We start from the raw sequence: 20,017 nt of genomic DNA, 5'->3' as shown, positions 1-20,017 counted from the left end.
AGTCCTGAATTGTCACCATAATCAGTATAATATTTTCATCAGAGGCAGAAGTAAAACCTACCCTCTTTTCTGCAGAATCTTAAGAGGCTTTACAAGCTCTTTGTTGAGTTGTTGTGAACGTCTGAGAATAATTTATGTCTAGTTTTCTTTGAAGTTCCTTCACATATTTCAGGATGGCTCAAGAAATTAGCAGTTAGTCTTTGCAGAAATTAACCAGTGATTGGAGGCTTATCTATGATTTGCCTTAGAGTAGAACATGTTCCAGCAGACAACTTTACTATTCACCATTCTTTATTTGTTCAGAATTGTTGGGTAATGGACAGGCATGCAAGTGTACACATCCAGTCATAGGTGGTACCCACCATTTTGAGCTTAAATCAGAGAGCTCATGATAGCCAAAAATTTGGGAGAATTTACAAGTGGAAGCACCAAGGGGTGCTTTAGTCTAACACCACGCTATAACCTGGAAAGTTAAGGGAAAAGGACTAAACCAAAAGGCTTGGATTCAGTCCCAGGGCTGTTAACAGTATTCTGGTGACCCAGAGCAAGTTGTGTTACTGTCTCCACGCTTTGGTTTTCCCAGCTATTAAGTGAGAGTGCTAGAGGAGGTGACTGTTAAGGTTCTCCTTTAAGAATACTATGGTTTGGGGAATTGATTTTCCTTCTTTAGTGTTTGTTTTCTTACTAACCTCCCTGTTTTTCTCTTGAAGGGTCAGATGATTTGTCTGCAAAACTATGGGATGTGAGCACAGGGCAGTGTGTTTATGGCATCCAGACCCACACTTGTGCAGCGGTGAAGTTTGATGAGCAGAAGCTTGTGACAGGCTCCTTTGACAACACTGTGGCCTGCTGGGAATGGAGTTCCGGAGCCAGGACCCAGCACTTCCGGGGGCACACGGGGGCGGGTGGGTTGCCTTTCTTCGAGGGTTTCAACAGCTACTTTACCCTCATTCCTTAAAGCCAGGAGCCAAGAATGTGATCCCTTTTTTGTTTTTGTTTTTTAATTTAACCTGTCTTTCCCCCAATTTCTTTCTCAGTCACTACAGTTAATACCTTTATTCAAGTTACTCTTTTTTGGAATTTTCCCCCTAATTTTGCTTTTCCTTGGCCCATTTTTTAACTCTTATGTCCTTTATACCCTTATGCTAGGAGAGGCAGTTCTTCTTTTCCCCTATTTCATTTATATCCTATTGAACAGTCACCCCCTCTGTTTTGATCAGATTCCATACCTCCAAATTGAGTAAGTGCTACACTTGTAAATTCAGTCCACTCTATTTGTAGAATTAGGACTGGAAATCATTTGGAGTGACTATACAGATTACATCAAATTGAAGCTTGGTTGACAATAATTTTACAGCAGCCTTAGTTTGTAAAAAACTGGTCATTTGAACGTACCCTTCAGATCTGAGCTTCTCCCTCTGCTTCACTGTATTTTGGAGCTCTGTGCAGAAATCATGTTGATGTAGTTCCCAGCCTCTTGTGCAGCTGCTCCCTTCTTCCTTTCTGCCCTTTACCCACTGCATTAGCCCCTGAGAATCATAGTCTATGCTCTTGAGACACTTATGAGCAGCCTTCCTGTACTCCCTAAACAGGTTGAGTTTCTCTGCTGTAGGTTTCCCAATACGTGTGTTAACACTTACCATATCAATACAAGTAAGTATGATAACCTTGTTTCCCCACCAACCTGTAAGCTCCAGAAGGACAGGGATCCTGCGTGTCTTATTCACACTTAGGTCCTGAATTCCTTGCACCGTACCTGGTACTCAGTAATTCTTTAATGTAAACCTAGCTGTTTTGTGGCAAAAAACCGAGTCCCCCCCCATTTTGTTTGTCATCCTGTACATTTTTCTTCAGTCTTCTCTGCTACCACTTGTTCGTTGTAGAAATTAATATTTTGAAGATATATGACTTAACATGGAACTTATATATCAAACTGAGTGTAATATTCCACAGTGTCCAGGGTTGTACATTGACTTCCAGGTGATTTTATACCTGGTCAGCTTTGAGAGCCCTGTTCTAAAAAATTTCCTCTTTGCTGTTCCCTGGACATTGCTGTGGCTTTACCTAACTCCATGCCTTTGCTGTTCCCTCTACCTGCAGTATTCTCTTTCTTTTCTTGATAAATTCTACTCATCCTTCAGGGCCCATCTCCAATATCGCCTCTTCCCTGAAGTCCTCCCTGATACCCCTGGGCAGAGTTAGTCATTCTCCTTGGTGTTTCCCTAGCAAGAGGTAAACATTTATTTATCTTTTTTTTTGGACTTCCTCTTCCACCCCTCACTTAGTCTGAGTTCCTTAAAGAAAAGAGCAGTGTCTTCATCTTTGGGTCCCCAGTATTCCTTTAGAGCTTGGCAGGCATTTAAAAAACAAATATTTGAGTACTTGCTATACTCAGGCACTGTTTTAGGTGCTGGGGATAGAGCTCTAAAGAAAATGAGACAGTTTGAGAGAATGGCTCAGTCTGACCTTTAAGATCTTTGTTTTGTTTTTCTCATTACACTGGCTTTTCTTGAGTATGGGTATTGTTTTGCAGCTTATACTCTTGACGTTTTATCTTACTGCAGTAAATAGTACAAATATGAGTTGGTCCACTTACGTTCTGTTTTTCCTGCATAGGCTAGATAAGTTACGTGTAGTATCAGGCAGGCAGTCCTGAGAAGAAATGCCATTATCTACTACACTGGTTTACCTCTCACTCGGAACCTAGTACAAGTATAAGAGATCGTACTATTCCAGGAGCTTTTCATCCTTAGAATTATAAGCTATGATAATAACAAGAATTTTGAAATGGATATATTTTTTAGCATAAAATTGCTAGCTGAGAAAGCATCATTCCTACAGTAGTTCTGGTTGAGAAATTATACAGTTGGGCAGCTAGGGAGAATAAATGTAATTGAACTCTACTATGAAAGACCCACAGGCAAAGGCGTATTTTAACTTTGTGTGTGTTGTATATACTAGTGTTTAGCGTCGACTACAATGATGAACTGGACATCTTGGTGAGTGGCTCTGCAGACTTCACTGTGAAAGTATGGGCTTTATCTGCTGGGACGTGCCTAAACACACTCACCGGGCACACAGAATGGGTCACCAAGGTAGGAAGACTTACAGAAGAAATGTTGACATCAGTCTTGCTGAGGGTGGGGGAGCTGGGGGTGGGATGGAGGATGGTAGATGCTGCCTCATAAGTGGTAGATGAGTCATAAGATGGGATAGATACAACCACAAAGCATGATGGTGTATAACAGTGGCCAGCATGTAAAAGACACTCAGTAAATAGTTTAATGAATGAGTGACTTATGGACATGGAAATATGCCCACAATATATTAGGTGGGTAGAGGGAGCAAATAAAACAGGTTACTTACAAAAAACTATGTAGAGTATGACGACAGTTTCTAAATGTGTTTTTGCACTAAAATGTTGAAGATGATTATTTCTTGTGGAATTGAGTACTTTTTTCCCTTTAGGATAAGCATATTTTTAAATCAGAAAAGTAATTTTCATTTTAAAAAAGAAAATGCTTGCGAGAAGTGGAAGAAAAATGTACAGGCTCTTTAAAAGAACATTGTGCTGGTTTCTAGCCACTTTTATTCAACATATAAGTGGAAGTCCTAGACAGAGCAGAAAAAGAAAAAAAGGGATCCATGTTGGAAAGGAAGAGGTAAAGCTGTCAGTATTTGCAGATGCATGACATTTTGATGACTCCACCAGAAAACTGTTAGAACTTGTAAACTACATGTAAAGTTGCAAGATGTAAAATCTATACACAAAAATCTGTTGCCTTTCTGTACACTAATAATGAACTATCAGAAAAAGAAAGAAAGAAAACAGTCCCATTTACAGTTGCATTAAAAAGAATAAAATACCTGGGAATAAGTTTAACCAGTACATAACAGAAAGACCTGTATATTGAAAACTGCAAGGCATTAATGAAGGGAATTGAAGTAGACACAAATAAATGGAAAGGTATTTCGTGCTCATGGATTGGAACAATCGGTATTGTTAAAACGTCCATACTACCCAAAACAATCTGCATATTCAGTGCAATCCCTATCAAAATTCCAACGGCATTTTTCAAGGAAATAAGACAAATAATCCTAAAATTTTGGAACCACAAAAAAACTCAAAAAGCCAAAGCAATCTTGAAAAAGCACAAAGCTGAAGGCATCATGCTTTTAAACTATATGACAAAGATACAGTAGTTAAAACTATGGTATTGGCAGAACAGACACATAGATCAATGGAACAGGATAGATAGCCCAGAAATAAACCCACGTATATATGGTCAATTCATTTATGACAAAGGAGCCAAGAATATACAATGGGGAAAGGGCAGTGTCTTCAATAAATGGTGTTGGGAAAACTGAACAGCCACCTACAAAAGAATGAAACTCAACCACTGTCTTACACCATACATAAAAATTAACTCAGAATCGAATAAAGATTTGAACTTAACACCTGAAATCATAAAACTTAAGACTAGAAGAAGAGATCATAAGCATCTTGACATAGGTTTTGGCAATGATTTTTTGAATCTAACACCAAAAGCAACAAAAGCAAAAATAAATAAGTGGGACTACACCATACTAAAAAGCTGCACAGCAAAAGAAACTTAACAAAATTAAGAGGTAACCTACTGAATGGGAGAAAATATTTGAAAATTATATATCAGATCGGGGCTAATATCCAAAATAGATAAATAACTCATACAACTCAATAGCAAAAAACCAAACAGTCTGATTAAAAAATGGGCAGAAGATCTGAGCATTTTTCCAAAGAAGACATATAGATGATAAATGAAAACAACAACTAACAAGTAAATGAAAAGATGTTCAGCATAATTAATCATCAGGGAAATGCAGATCAAAACCACAATGAGGGAGTTCCGTGGTGGTCCAGTGGTTAAGACTCTGCGCTCCCAGTGCAGGGGGTCCAGGTTTGATCCCTGGTCAGGGAACTAGATCCTGCATGCCGCAACTATAAAAAAGATCCCGCATGCTGCAACAAAGATCCCACACGTGGCAATGAAGATCCCACATGCCACAACTAAGACCCAGCACAGGCAACTAACTAAATAAATATTAGGGGGAAAAAACCCACAATGAGATATCACGTCATACTAGTTAGAATGACTATTATCAAAAAGACAAGAAATAACAGGTGTTCGTGAGATTGTGTAGAAAAGGGAACCTTTGTTCACTTTTAGGGGAATGTAAATTGGTGCAGCCACTACGGAAAACAGTTTGGAAGTTCCTCGAAGGATGAAAAATAGAACTTCCACATGATCCAGCAATTCCACTTCTGGGTATTTATCCAAAGAAATTGAAAACACTAACTCAGAAAGATACATGCACCCCCATGTTCATTGCAGCATTATTTACAATAGCCAAGATATGGAAACAACCAAAGTGTCCATAGATGGATGAAGGGGTATATGTATTGAAATATTATTTAGCCGTAAAAAAAAGAATGAAATCTTGCCATATGTGACAAATGGATGGACCTCAGGGGCATTATGCTAAGTGAAGTAAGACAATAAAGAGGCAAATACCATACGATCTCTCTTATAGGTGGACTCTACAGGGGAAAAAAAAGCCAAGCTCATAGATACAGAGAACAGATTGGTAGTTGCCAGAGGCCGGGGGTGGGATGTGGGGAGTGGGAGAAATGGGTGGACAGTGTTTTTTGGTTTTTTAGTTTAAATAAATTGTGAAGAAAGGGAAGGAGGAAGGAGGAGAAAATAATGCTCGCAAGAAGAACCAAAAATGTACAGGATCTTTAGAAGAATGTTGTGATGTCTTCTAGTTTTCAAAAAAACGATTGCTGTGAGAATCAAAAGCCATGTAAAAAGTGGAAATGCCATGCAGAAACACTTTTCTTGAGTTTATCGTGCTATTCTGTGAGGGGCTAAGGATGCAGGAATGAGCAAAACAGACCCAGGCTTGATGCGAATGTTAGTCTAGTAGGAGGAATAGTTATTAGTAATTTCACAAGTTCACAAATTGTGTTAAGTGCTATGGAGGAAAAGTGCAGGGTCTAATTCATTTTGATTCAGGTAAAGCTTTTAGAGAAGGGGCCAAATGTGAAGAATAAATGGGAGGTAACTGTGTAAATGGAGTGTTTCAGAGGGTGCCGTATGTGCACAGGCCCTGGGGTGGGAAAGAGCCTAGAACATTTGATAAGCTGATGCCCTGGAAGGCCAGCGGAGCTGTGCTGTAGTTGGGGGAGGTGTGGGAGAGGGGCCATCATGTACGCTTTACTAGACCTCATTAAGGATTCTGGATTATTGTAAGTATAGTAGAAAGCAAGTGATGAGTTCTGAGCAAGAGTCTGGTGTAATTTCATGTTTTTAAGAAGATAACTGCTGGGCTTCCCTGGTGGCGCAGTGGTTCAGAATCTGCCTGCCAATGCAGGGGACATGGGTTCGAGCCCTGGTCTGGGAAGATCCCACATGCCGCGGAGCAACTAGGCCCATGAGCCACAACTACTGAGCCTGCGCCTCTGGAGCCTGTGCTCCGCAAGAGGCCGCGATAGTGAGAGGCCCGCGCACCGCAATGAAGAGTGGCCCCCGCTTGCCGCAACTAGAGGAAGTCCTCGCACAGAAACGAAGACCCAACACAGCCAAAAATAAATAAATTAATTAATTTAAAAGCAAATTTAAAAAAAAAAGAAGATAACTGCTGAGTGAAAAATGGGTTACAGTGCGGCACAAGTGGATGCAGGGTGGCCAGTTAGGCTTTTGCAGTAGTCTAAGCAAAAGAGACCCACGGCTTGGACTTGGGTGGCAATAAAGAAAGAGAAGGGCATACACGAAGGATGTGTCTTTAAGGTAAAGCCAACTGAACTTACTCATGGGGAGCAAAGAAGAAGAAAGAATCTGATGACTAGTGGCTTTTAGACTGGGTGGGTGATTGTGTGAGAAGACCAGTAATACCACCGAACTGTACACTTAAAAATGGTTAAGATTCTACGTTTTATGTTATGTGTATTTTAGGACAATAAAAACATTGGGAAAAAAAATTCTGTACTGGGTGCATTCAATTTTAAATAGAAAAGTTATATAATACAAGTTGGTGTTATGTTAAAAACAGTGGACTTGGGGCCAGGACACTGACTGAGATGTCTTAGATAAGTTACTCTTCCCTTCAGGGCCTGAGTTTCATCATCTGCTAGATGTTCCTGTGAGTACTAAATGAGATGATGGGACAGAACCCAGCAAGGTGCCTGGCACTCAGTAGCAGGTCTGTCAGTTTCATTTGAATCTGCAACCCAGGCTTCTGAATGAGTGAGCCTGGCCTCCCCTCTCACTTTATGCTTATTTATTCCTAAAATAACCAGAAGCTAGTGTTTACAGATTATCCCACATGCTAATGGAATGTTAGCTTCCATTACATTATTATTTTCTTTGTTTTATTTCATTTTCACTACAATTATTTGAGATAATAGGTGCCCCATCCCCTATTTTAAAGATGAGGAAACTGAGAAATGAAGAGGTTAGATGGTCCTGCCCAAGGTTGCAGAGTCAACATATGACAGATTCTGGTCCCAAGTCGAGTGCCTTTCCCTTTATGATGCACATGCTTATGAAAACAGGTCCTTTGTATCTACTATGTGAATGGACTTTTTTCTTTCCTATCCCTCACATTTTTTATGAAGTCACGTTTTATAATTTTTTTTTTTTTTTTTTTTTACGTTTTATAATTTTTAAAGTCAGTCCTAATGTTTGCTTCCAGACTAAAGCTAAGAGTAAATGCTGCCAACATTAGACACTTTTAGGTCTTGCTAATAATCTAAAGAATCTGGTAATAGTAAAACTCTTAGTAAAGGTTAACTTGTGTTATAGTTAACATAGAGTTATAGATTACTCATATACCATATCATTTTGAGCTCTTTTTCCTATTTTCATAGGGGTAGGAACAGTACTAAAAGGATCTTTCTGTAACATGGATATTTATTATTTCTAGGTGGTCTTGCAAAAGTGCAAAGTCAAGTCTCTCTTGCACAGCCCTGGAGACTACATCCTCTTAAGTGCAGACAAATATGAGATCAAGGTGAGGTTTTTTTTCCCTCCATTACTTTGCCTTATGAAAGAGTGTGGCACGGGGGGAATATTTCAAGGGAGGAAGGAATGTCTTTAAGCCCTCTTAAACACACTGGAAAGAGAATTGTTCATTTTCCTGTGTTCTAGGCAGTTTCTAACTCTGATTTGTAAATGAAGGGGGAAAAAATCCACAGAAATTTATCTTCGATGCGTTCTTACCTTTTCTTAAGACATATATCTCCTGCTCTCCTCAGTTCTTAGATCTAAAGTATGAAAACATAAACATTTACTTGTGTCATAATAATAGCAATTTGCAAAAAAGTTTACAGAGCACTCTTACATGTGTTTTTATTGCATCTTTTAAACTGTTCCATATGGTAGGCACTAACCATCTTCACTGCAGGAACTAAGGTTCAAAGAGGTTAAATATTTTACCCAAGATTACGCAACACATATGTGCCAAATCAGAATTTGAACCCATGCTTCAGCTGTAAAACCTGTGGTCTCTCCAGTTTACTTCACTTTGTATTTGACGTCAGCAAACACAGGCCACATTGTTTAAGGACAAGCTTTTCTATGGTGATGTGATCTCTCATCTTTCCTAATTTTCTCTTATCTGTAGATTTGGCCAATTGGGAGAGAAATTAACTGTAAGTGCTTAAAGACGTTGTCTGTCTCTGAGGATAGAAGTATCTGCCTGCAGCCAAGACTTCATTTTGATGGCAAATACATTGTCTGTAGTTCGGCACTGGGTCTCTACCAGTGGGACTTTGCCAGTTATGATATTCTCAGGTAATATTCCCTTGGACCTTTACCTTTAACAGTCTTTTGCAGTTTAATAATAAAGGCAAGGGCTTCCCTGGTAGCGCAGTGGTTGCGAGTCCGCCTGCCGATGCAGGGGACTCGGGTTCGTGCCGCGGTCCGGGAAGATCCCACATGCCGCAGAGCGGCTGGGCCTGTGAGCCATGGCCGCTGAGCCTGTGCGTCCGGAGCCTGTGCTCCGCAACGGGAGAGGCCACAACAGTGAGAGGCCCTCGTACCGCCAAAAAAAAAATAATAATAATAATAATAAAGGCAAGACTAAATATTTCCATAAACCAGTTAGTAACTTGCTTTGGGGAAATGTTTAGTCCATCAGTTGTGTGCTGACAATCTCACACATAAAAATGTTTTAAAGGCAGTAATTAAATTAGAGTTATATGTTAGAATGTAAAGGGTCTAGATTCTAAGTCGTCTTGCTTTGAGTTACTTCCACTTTAAGAATTTCTGAATTCCCCTTCCAGCTTCTCTGGAAAATGAAGAGTTTGGATGAAAAGATCTTTCAGATCTCTTCTAGTTCTAATATTTTAAGTTCTACTTCCTGGTCAGTTGAAATTCTGTGTTGAGGGATTGAGTGGCTTTCTGCTGACTAGCAGAAAGACAGAGAAACTTGGAGAAAGTTACAACCTGCAAAGTTTCTCTCCAAAGAAAGAAATAGAGGTCTGTAGACAAATAATTTTGTGATTCACTGTATATCATAGACCCCTCTTGGAGACTGGCGGTATCTGTTAGCATATTGGAGGCTGATGGAAGCCAGTGACATATGGTGATTAAGAGAACCTACTTTGGTGATAAATAAACCTTGGTTTAAGACCTAGTTCTCTTTCTTATGAGCTGTGTGATTTTATGTAAGTTTCTTAACCTTTCTGTGTCTGAATTGTCTCACCTGTAAAGTAAAGTTTAAATGAAATGCCTGTAATGAGGACCTAGCAGACGACCTGACAGGTTTTTATTACTAATAGGTGTGAGAAGTCGTACATAAAGAAACCTGTTTTAATTTGTTTAACCTACTGTACTTCACATGTATTGTGCATAGAGCCCTGGTTTTGAGGAGCACATGTTAACAGCTCACAGAATTAGTGTTCCATAGCATGCTTCAGGAAGTGCTGGCCTGGGGACAGAAACTGAACATTTTCTTCATTGTTTTTATGCATGACTGTTTGAGGTCAACTTGTATGGAATCTGATCCCGCTAGCCCGCAGGACTTTGGTGGGCCCAGTCTCTCTGGTTGTAAAGTTACAACCTCATTTATGTCTTCCTGGAGTTAGACCTACATTTCTAACCAGTTAGATTTCCAAGCTGTCAGAATAATTTCTAGAAATGATTGATAATTACATTTTGACAAAGAAAGACTGGAACAGATACCAGAAAACATTAGTCCAACCTCTTCATTTTATAGATGGGGAAACTGAAGCTGAGAGAGGATAAGGGCCTTGCCCAATATCCCACAGCTCATCCTAGTCCAGCATCCATCCATCCATCCATCTGTGGTTGGATCATCGGGCAGGCATATGCTTAAGGAACCAGCAAGCCAGAGAGAAGGAACTTTTGAAAGAACTTGATTCTTTGCAAAGTAAGAAATTGAAGTACATTTGGCCATGGGTTCCGCACCCACAGATTCAACCAACTGAGGATCAAAAATATATATTAAAAAAAAAGAAGTCCAGAAAGTTCCAAAAAGCAAAACTTGAATTTGCCATGCACCAGCAACTATTTACATAGCATTTGCATTGTATTAGATGTAAGTAATCTAGAGATGGTTTGAAGTATACAGGAGGATGTGTGTAGGTTATATGCAGATACTGCACCATTTTATACAAAGGACTTGAGCGTCCATGCATTTTGTTATCCAGGGGGGTCCTGGAACCAGTTCCCCACAGATATGACCTTAGTCACCGTGGGAAAATCAGATCTTTGATAGTTTAATATTGTTTTTGTTTTGAATTAAAATTTGGGAGAGAGGGGTGAAGAGGCAAGGTGGAATAGAGGTATTATAATCTGATTAATGCTTAGAGTTTGAGAGTCTCTAAAGGTTTAATTTGATCCTATATTCTCGTGCTTCTTACTCAGAATGGCATATAGAGTCCAGAGTCCCAGATGAAAGTTCTGTTAATTTTTGATGTTTCAATATACTAGCTGTAACCAATAAATCTGCAAGATTGTTTGCTGCTAGCAAGTACTAAGTTCAGATTTTTTTATTTTTTGAAAAGGGGCTATTTTATCTCTTGCTTTTTCCCCTCAAACATGAACATAACAGCCTCTTTTTGAAATCTTGTACAAATCCTGTGGCCTCAGTTGCCAGGACCAGGTTGCATTCTGTAAGCTTTGATGCTAATTGAAAAGAAAGCACAAATAGTAGCATGTTGCTCCATAAAGCTAAGCTATGGTGCAATCCCTTGAGCTAGGTTATCTCACTACAGCAGGTGGGGTTTTGTAGGTTTAAGGGCCCAGAGTGCACTGCAGGGATGTCTGTTTACAGTTCTAAAGTAATCAAAGTAGACAGGCTGTGAGCCCGTCAGGACCTGTGTTTTGTCCTGCAGCACATTTGTGCTGGGGTCTTTGGAGTCAGCTCAACTTCCTCAGGCTTAAGTCCTGTCCCCTAGCCACTCTTGTTTTCCAAGTTTCTGGTCATTTTCTGCTTGTGTTGATGATGTGGGACTTACTAGACTTTCCTGCTGCTTCCCCCAGTTTCCTTTGGCTCTCTCTTGTAGGAATTTGTATTTTCCCATGCTTACTGCACCACTTCTCTAGTCATTAGCAGATAATTATTTATTTAACCTGTATGTTAGGCACTGTGATGTACACTGGGAACCAGCAGAGACACTTACCAAATTGTGGAAATGACTACCCAGGGAAGGCTGACTAAATTAAACAGCTGACTACATTCAGGTGTTTTCATGGTTGGGATAAGAGCAACAGGGTTCAGGGTACTTTGAGACCCTGCCTAGTTTGAGGAGTAAAGGAAAGCTTCTTTGAGGAGGAGATTGGGGCCGAGCTGTAAAGGATGAGTAGACGCATTTCACTAAGCGCCAGGGGCGAGAGTGCAGCGAGGAGCATTGTAGACGCGAGGGCAGAGTCTGCTGAAAGGCCCCGAGACGCCAGAGCCTGGTGCCTTTGAGTGACTGAAAGAAGGCCAGAGTGGCAGATGTGAGTGCAGTAGAGAGCCATTGAAGGGTTTAAAAGTTTAAAATATGATAGGATTAGATTTTAGTGTGAGGTTAACTGACTGGAAGGGGCCAAGGGCAGACGTGGGGGCACCCATTGAAAACTCTTGGTAGCAGTGCAGGCAAAGGTGATGTCCTGGGTCAGAGTTGGGGCAGTTCAGGTAGTAGTGAATAAATTAAAGGAAAGTTTAGGAGGTAAAATCCGTAGATCTTGGTGATTGGATTTGTGGTTTGAGATTTGCATGGTTGCCATGTTTCCTAGCTTGAGCAGCTGGGTGAATGAGCAAGCAAGGAAATGAAGAAGAGAAGCAGGTTAAGAAGGTTGCTTTGGACTGTCTGAGTGTGAGGAGCAGGTCTTACTCTTCACTGCTAAATCCCCTCCCTTCCTGATACCAGACTAAAATCTGCTCCTTTGTAACGGCCTTTCCCTTTGACCTTCGTTCTCTCTGCTAGAGCGCCTGATGCCTGGCCTCTCACGCATCCTTCACTATTGAAAGGCGATGATCATGTATAGCTTCCCTGTCCCTGCCACTTTGCTTTCTCCCCGTCTCAAGCTCATATTCTTCAGCTGTTCCTTGCTTGTCCTGGTCACCAGGCCCTGTCCCTTCTGATTGACCTCTTGGACATACACTAGTTGGTAGTGTCCTTGTTAAGATGTAGGATAAACTGGAGTCTCACCTAGGCTAAATATATTGTCACAGCAGAATTTGTATAGCCCTTGTCTTATAGCTCTTTTCCTAGTGCCTCCAAAGAGGACAGCAACTTTTCGCCTTACTAAATGTGCAGATAAGAGAGACGGAGGGTTTCGTTTCGTTTTGTTTTTTTTCATTTGTGTTCCTGCTTGGCAAGGTCCCTCCCACTTTCTGCCTTTGTCGTCGATGTGTTAGGAACTGCCAACCTGAGAAGGTTAAGGCTGTCCTCCAACTCTCACAGTTTTCTCTAACTTATTATCAATCTATTAATAAATGTTTCTGAATTATTTGGGGGAACTTTATATATTCAGCCTCTGCTGTTCTTAGAGAGGAACCTGTGTTTGCTACGTGCCGAATAGAGAAGCACTGAGTCTGAGTCACTTGGTTTTTAGTCTTTGTTCTGGGCTGGGGGAGGTTCCCCCAGGCCAGTACCATCGGCCCTCCATATCCGTGTGCTCTGCATCCATGGATGTGGAGGGCCAGCTGTACTACGCCATTTATGTAAGGGACTGGAGCATCCTCGGATTTGGGTATCTGAGGGCGTCCAGGAACCAATCCCTTTGGATAACAAGGGATGACTGTATAGTAGTTTTTACCTAGTGGTAAGAGTTGAGTGTTACCCTCTCGTTCTGACTGGTAACTAACTAGTTGTGAATCCTTAGCCAAATTATTTACCCTGGCTGTACTTTAGTTTTCACATCTTAAAAGTGAGAGTATTAAACGAGATAATCTGTAAGATCCTTTCCAGCTTAGATGGGCATTTTGTGCTTTTATAAATATTCATCTCCTTATATGCCTATGTTATATTCCCTTATCATTATGAAGGGCTCTTCTCCCCGGCCTTTTTTCTAAAGGAGGGTGAGCTTTTTATCCTCATATTTTCCTTTTTATAAAAATGTTTCATTTAACTCTAAATTTGCTGCTTGAATTTTGCATTGGTTTTAAATTTCTCCAGAAAAGATTACAGTAGCATAAACAGAAGCACAGGTGCCTTCTGGTTCATGTTTATTAACTCTCATCCTTGTAGGGTCATCAAGACTCCTGAGATAGCAAACTTGGCCTTGCTTGGCTTTGGAGATATCTTTGCCCTGCTGTTTGACAACCGCTACCTGTATATCATGGACTTGCGGACAGAGAGCCTGATTAGCCGCTGGCCTCTCCCAGAGTATAGGAAATCCAAGAGAGGCTCCAGCTTCCTAGCAGGCGAAGCGTCCTGGCTGAATGGACTGGATGGGCACAATGACACGGGCTTGGTCTTTGCCACCAGCATGCCTGACCACAGTATTCACCTGGTGTTGTGGAAGGAGCACGGCTGATGCCGCGAGCTGCGCCGCTGACTGACTTCGGGCGCCGGGGCTGCGGGTTTTGAGTGCAACCTCTGTGGCAGCCGACTGCATGAACCAAAGTTCTCACCTAATGGTATCATCACGCAGTGCACAATCATTTATCTCTGTTTGCCAGGGGACCAGGGCTCGGGGTCGGGGAGGGCTCATTTCGTTGACATACACCGCAGCATGCTGATGGGGTGCACCGTTGACTTCATTCGTACTTAGTTATGTTGGTCAGTATAAGAGGCTGCATTTGGGGTTCATCTTTCTTGAATATTGGTTTTAAGTAAAGATATTTAAATGGCTCATTAATCTGCTAATTGGTTGCCTATAAAAACACATTCAGTCTATTATTAAAGCTTTTTACCATTGCCTTTTTCTCTTTTGAAGTTGAAGCAAAGGTGCTATGATGTTGTTACAGCAACTTTTCTCACATGGGGCTTAGCTGTTCTAACAACCCGTGTTATAAAGACCACCAGGTTCTGTGACATGCATACTCTCCACCAAATACCAGTTCTAAAGAAAAGTCATCTTCCAGTGCAAATCCAGCTCTATAAATTGATGGTTTGTAACACATTCTAAACCCTAGTTCTTGACGGAGTGAAGGTGGGCCATGTCTATGTGAGGAAGTTATGTAGTTTTTGTTTCTAGGTGGAGCAAGCTGGTCCTTGGTCCCCCACGGCCTAGGTCACTGCACAGAGGTGACATGGTACAGTAGAAAGAGCACTGAGCTGGCAGATTGAAGACTGGCTCTGTTACCTAGGAACCCTGCACCCCAGGCATATACTTCTCTGGTCCCCATTTTCCCTGTCTGTATAGCTAGTTGTTAGGCTGTCACTTGGTTTCTAAGACTCCTTCTGGTCCTGTGTCTGCTGAGGTGTGCAAAAGTTGATATTTCAGTTTTGTCTGATTGCTGATTCATTGCTTCTTTAGGTTTGGAGATAATATATAAATGAAATCACTGATAGAAGGTTGTCACATATAAGGAAATCCAAACGTACAAAAAAGAATGGATAAGAGGGAATGTAGAAAATGTTACATGTTCCACTTTAAAAATGTAAGTGATTGGTAGAAGAAATGCTGAGAGCAGCTGTGGTCCTCTAGAGAGGCAGTGTGCCATATTAGAAAGAAAGATCCCTGACCCTGACTTTCGTCCTCCTTTGCCTCTAACTTGATGTGTAGCCTCAGGCAGGTTAACTTTCTGTTGGAAATGAAGGAATTGCCCTAGATTAAGGTTCGCAAAGCCACACGCCCAGGGGAGCCACGCAGATAAACATAAGTGAGTGCAGCATGCTGTGTAGGGTGGGGCTGCACCAGGGGAAGCTTATCCGGCAGGGCAGTTATGGAGCCCTAAGTGTTAGGCAGAAACAGGCCCAGTGTTTGGCAGGTCTTCTGATTTTTCAGAAGGAGGTAGAACTCCAGAATTTTATTTGTAATTCCCTAATTTTAAAAATGTTGACAGCGATTTGAAGATCATTCAAGGTGTAGTGGGCTAAACAAAGCATGTCTGCGGGCTGCCAGTTTGTATTCTCCACCCTCTCATTCCTGTAAATTAGATAATGCTGTGATTCCGCAGTGGAACTGTTTTAAAGTAACTGTCACAAACACTAGGGAGAAAGTCGAGGGAGCAAGTAGTAGGAAGAATTCAGCTCTTCCCCGTTGTGTTACAGGGGAGTGAGGGGGGCATTTCATTCACAGACCGACAGGAAACTAGTTTGAAGATGAACTTAATGGGAACCTGAGTGAGAGCCTTTGCCTGGGAATATGAGGTATTCATTCATCTTCTTAACTCTGATACAAAGCACATCTGTTTTTCAGGTAGGAAAAGGGTTGCTGGCAGAGCTGAGAATGATTCAGAGTACAGTGGGGACACAGCTCTCCCAGAATCCTATCAGCCTAGAGCCTGACAGTGGACTTCTGAATGCTGCAAAGTTAGGGTTTCAGAGAATTTTGATGGTTGGTTTCAAGGACGGGTTTAGTTAATATCCATGTTGAGGCTCTGAGGGAATTACGTAAAAGAACAATTATCTTTCTCCATCCCCCAAATCCATTTCACATTGAGTTCTGTGTGTGAGCTCTGCTCGGTCCTTCAAGAAGTGGAACCAGATTAGAAGCTGGAATCTATTTTGCAGGAACCTCAGGAGGCTTTGGGCCATGATAAGGGTAAACAACTTAACTCCTTTTCATCCAGCCAGAACAAAAAAACTGAGATTACTAATCTAATGACCATCCCTATTCCCACCTCACCATCAGATATATCCAGTAGCTTCAGAGACCAAGTGATTATAACTATAGTCCTTTGTGGAAAAATGTTTTGAAAGTGACAAACCTGAAACCTGTATGGCATGTCCCATTTAAGTTCTCAGAGGTGAATACCAAAGTTACCATCAAGGTAGTACAGCTGATTTTGACAGCAGTGCTTAGGGTCCTAACTTTGATCCTCCTCACAGAGGTCTTTGTTTCACCTGAGCATTTTATTTAATTGCTTTATGGATGCTAGCTTTATTCATAGTATTGTCAGCTTTTATACAAATGGAAAACTTAACTTATCCTTTAAAAAGAAATAAAGCAAGGTGGGGAGTCAGTGAGAACAGTGGGTAGGGGATAACTCAGTCTCCCTTCATGGAGTCAGGGGCCCCTCTGCCCTACACACTGACTTCTGCTTCCTTAGCTCAGAGGCAAGGGATTTGCCTTTGCCTCTTCTTTTGTGAATATTCTCATTTCTGAAAAATTCTTAATCATAAGCAGATAGACTCCATCTTTCTTTATGAGTGTTGGATTTCTTGAGTGGCCCTGCTGTGGTAGAAGGTGGGCTTCTTTCCTCTCCGGTTTGTGTAGGGAACCATAACAACTTCAGGCTCCGGGGGAGGACGGGGTCCAGGAGAGCTGAGGGAGTGTGGTTTTAGCAGACTTTGTTCCCATTCCAAAGGAAGCTAGTTTCCTCCAGCCAGCCCCATTATTTGAAGTAATAAGTGTTGTCAAACCTGACCTGTTAGACCTATCAGAGAAGTAGGAAGAAAGACTTCCTCCAGGATAGGGGCTAGACTTTGAAGACGTTCCACAGGAAGTACACGTGTTTGAATAGCTTTTAAATGGAAGATGGGGAATATTGCTATTTTAAGCTGTGTACTTCATTTTTCATAGTTTAAAATTAATCTGTGCTGGCCACTAAAAATGCTCAGTAAAATGTGAATGAGGGTTATGTAATCATTCTAGTATTTGTTCTCAGGAGAATGATTACTGCTCTGCATTTGTAAATCTTAGGGAGAAAAGAAATACTTCTGGAAACAGTATTACATTAGACATGAAGAATTTGTTTCTGTTAGGTGAGGCGTTTCAACCAAACAGAAGTAGCTAAGGAGAGTAGAGCCTGGCTTTATGCGTTGCTTTGGCCAAACCCAGCCAACTCCTTGAAGCCGTGACTGTTGCCCTGGCTTCTTGGGAGCCTAGAGGTGAATCTTCCCATTGTCCCTCTTCTAGTTCTCCGTACCTCCTCCTTGTCTGGGCCTCTACTGGGCCTTGGTGTCTGAACCACTTGCCATCCTCTGTAGGGAAGTGTGTAGTCAGATTGCTGCCCTAGGATGCAGCCTGGGCCAGGGCACACTGTGCCCTTTGCCTTTAGGGCCATAGAGTTGTCAGTATAGGGGAGAGGCACCTTAGGTCTGTCCCCTTGACACAGCCTTCCTACCTGGTTATGCTGGTGCTTGCCAAGATACTTAAGACAACCAAGACACTCGAGAATTCTGCAGTCCCCAGATAGGATGTCTGATGGAGAGAACAGGTTAGCATTCTTGACAGAAATGCCTACCAGCCATCTTTGGCAGTGTTCTGATCCGTAGCTCCCTGTACTTACTCTAGGAAAGTGAATTTCTTTCAGGATATATCCTCACGTGGATTACTGGATAGTCTTTGTATCACTCCCTTCAGCCTAATCAGGCTGAATGATCATGCTCAGTGCAGAAAGGTGTTTTGCTGTCAAGTTGTTTCAATGCGTTTCCGATCTCCCCCAGAATGGTATAGTTGCTTAAAGCTAGTACTACCGACTTGACCAGTGTAAACATACTTAATTATTGCAGCTTAAAGAATCCAGCTACTTCTACTCTTCATGAATATGCTCAGATAAAAATGTGTTTTTCTGTATTTAAACCTGGCAAATTATGAATTCAGATGATAAAAGCTCACAATTGTTTGGTGTCCACATACTCAAATTGTGAACATATTTCACTCATTTAGACTTGGTACTCTTGATGAGAATGCTCAGGTTGAAGAAGGCTGGCCTCACCAATCCGACATCTGTGGCAACATGGAACTTATGTTTCACTTATTCGATGTATGTTGTGATCTAGGGGGAATGAAGTGAAGTTTATATTTGAACTGTCTGTGGGGTGGGTGGGCGGGGGAGAAGGGATTGCTTAAGCAAATAGTGGAGTGATTGTGGAACAAGATGTCTCTATAAGACGAGAAGTTATTTTCATGCATCATAGAAGCATTCTTCTACCTGTGAGTGATTGTGCTAACTGTAAATCATTTATATCTATACATTAAAGCAGGTTCCCTTGATTAGGCAACATTTGGTTAGCCAAGCCCAAGTTATTGTTTGTACTTGAAAGAAATAAAGCTGCATTTCCTTAAAAATTACATTCTGTAGTTAAGACTATTTTCTTGCTTTTTTCCCCCAACTAATTCCAAGGAAACTTTTCAAAAGCGAGTGTTTTAGAATGCATCTTTAGAAATGAACTGCCCCTCGAGTGATCTAAAGTGACTCTGTTCTTCTGCTGTTTCTGCATGTTCTAGAATGTAAGTCTAACGATGTAACAATTTCTGAATGAGATCCAAGAGGGAAAACAATAAATTTAAAAGTAAAATGCAAGGAAGGATTTTGGTGACCCTCATGAATAGATGCAGATGGAGGGAAAGTACGTTTATGCAGGGTGGAGACCTTGGGATCAGCTTCCTCTCTTTTGCCCTCCTCTGTTGAGCACATCCCCAAGTTGGTTCATTCTTTCTTCTTAATTTAAACTTGTAGGACTCCTTGTCATCAAACATGGTCCTGTACTTTTGATCCCCAGCAGCACCATGACAGGGCAGATTGTCCTTCCTGTTTTACAGGTGAGAAGTTGAGGCTTGCGCGGAGCAACTAAGCCCGCGAGCCACAACTACTGAAGCCTGGGCACCTAGAGCCCGTGCTCCATGACAAGAGAAGCCACCGCAGTGAGAAGCCCATGCACCACAACTAGAGAAAGCCCGCGCGTAGCAACGAAGACCCAATGCAGCCAAAAATATAAATAAATAGGTAGATAAATTTATTTTAAAAATAAAAGGAGTTGAGGCTTGAAAGAGTGGCTCATTGCTTAGAGGAGTAGTAAGTAGCGAGGATGAGGCTGGGGCCCTGATGTTTAGCCTCTGCAGACCTGGATTTTTCCTGCCTTTCCTTGTTTCCCTTCCCATTTTCTCTACTTCAGTCTCTTCAATCCAGACCTGGCCCGCTGCCATCTGCCTTCAGCACTCGTGTGTACCTCTTGAGCCACCATGGACTCTGCTTCCAGGGCCTCTCCCCAACCACTCTTTTGAGCACGTATCTCTGTTCAACAACCTTAATGACTCCCTGTTATCAGCAGAGGGTGTCTAGCTCTATCAGTGTAATTGAGTCCCAGCTCATCTCTTCAAAGGACTCTTGCTCTTTCGTTTCCTGCCTTTGCACCTTGGGTCTTCCCCCGTCCTCGTGGGGAAGCCCTCTGTGCTTTTTCCAACCTGTCTTTGGGCCAGCCTGTAGGATCCCATTAACCTCCCACCATCTTTAAAGCCTCTGGTGAGCACCACCCCGCACTGGGCCTGACTCAGTGTTTTGTTCCAGGGTAGGTAGGTGTGCAATTCATTTGGCAATTCATCATGTAGTACCTTTTGCAGTTGGCAAACCATTAACTTTTACCCTTAAGCCATACATTTTTCAAAATTTAGGTGAATGCTTTGTC

At 41.7% G+C, this 20,017-nt stretch overlaps 1 protein-coding gene across 7 annotated transcripts in view; it reads left to right on the top strand.

Moving 5' to 3' along the window:
* FBXW2 (F-box and WD repeat domain containing 2) overlaps positions 1-18,683 on the top strand; it is a 32,125-nt gene extending 13,442 nt beyond the window's left edge. For 4 of the 7 annotated variants that reach the window (XM_033427319.2, XM_012532811.3, XM_033427321.2 and 1 more), the window contains 5 exons: positions 711-905; positions 2,962-3,095; positions 7,966-8,052; positions 8,665-8,834; positions 13,745-18,683. In XM_033427319.2, the coding sequence (XP_033283210.1) occupies positions 711-905; positions 2,962-3,095; positions 7,966-8,052; positions 8,665-8,834; positions 13,745-14,033 (875 nt within the window). In that variant the 3' untranslated portion in view covers positions 14,034-18,683. Of the gene's footprint in view, positions 1-710; positions 906-2,141; positions 2,233-2,961; positions 3,096-7,150; positions 7,243-7,965; positions 8,053-8,664; positions 8,835-13,744 lie in introns of those variants that run through there. The other 3 variants (XR_007478177.1, XR_007478178.1, XM_049711592.1) reach the window with 3 other exon arrangements.
* Positions 18,684-20,017: the final 1,334 nt, after the last annotated feature.

The sequence above is a fragment of the Orcinus orca genome, chromosome 6 (assembly GCF_937001465.1).
Source record: "Orcinus orca chromosome 6, mOrcOrc1.1, whole genome shotgun sequence".
Lineage (NCBI taxonomy): Eukaryota > Metazoa > Chordata > Mammalia > Artiodactyla > Delphinidae > Orcinus > Orcinus orca.
This window is presented reverse-complemented; position numbering and strand designations above follow the sequence as displayed.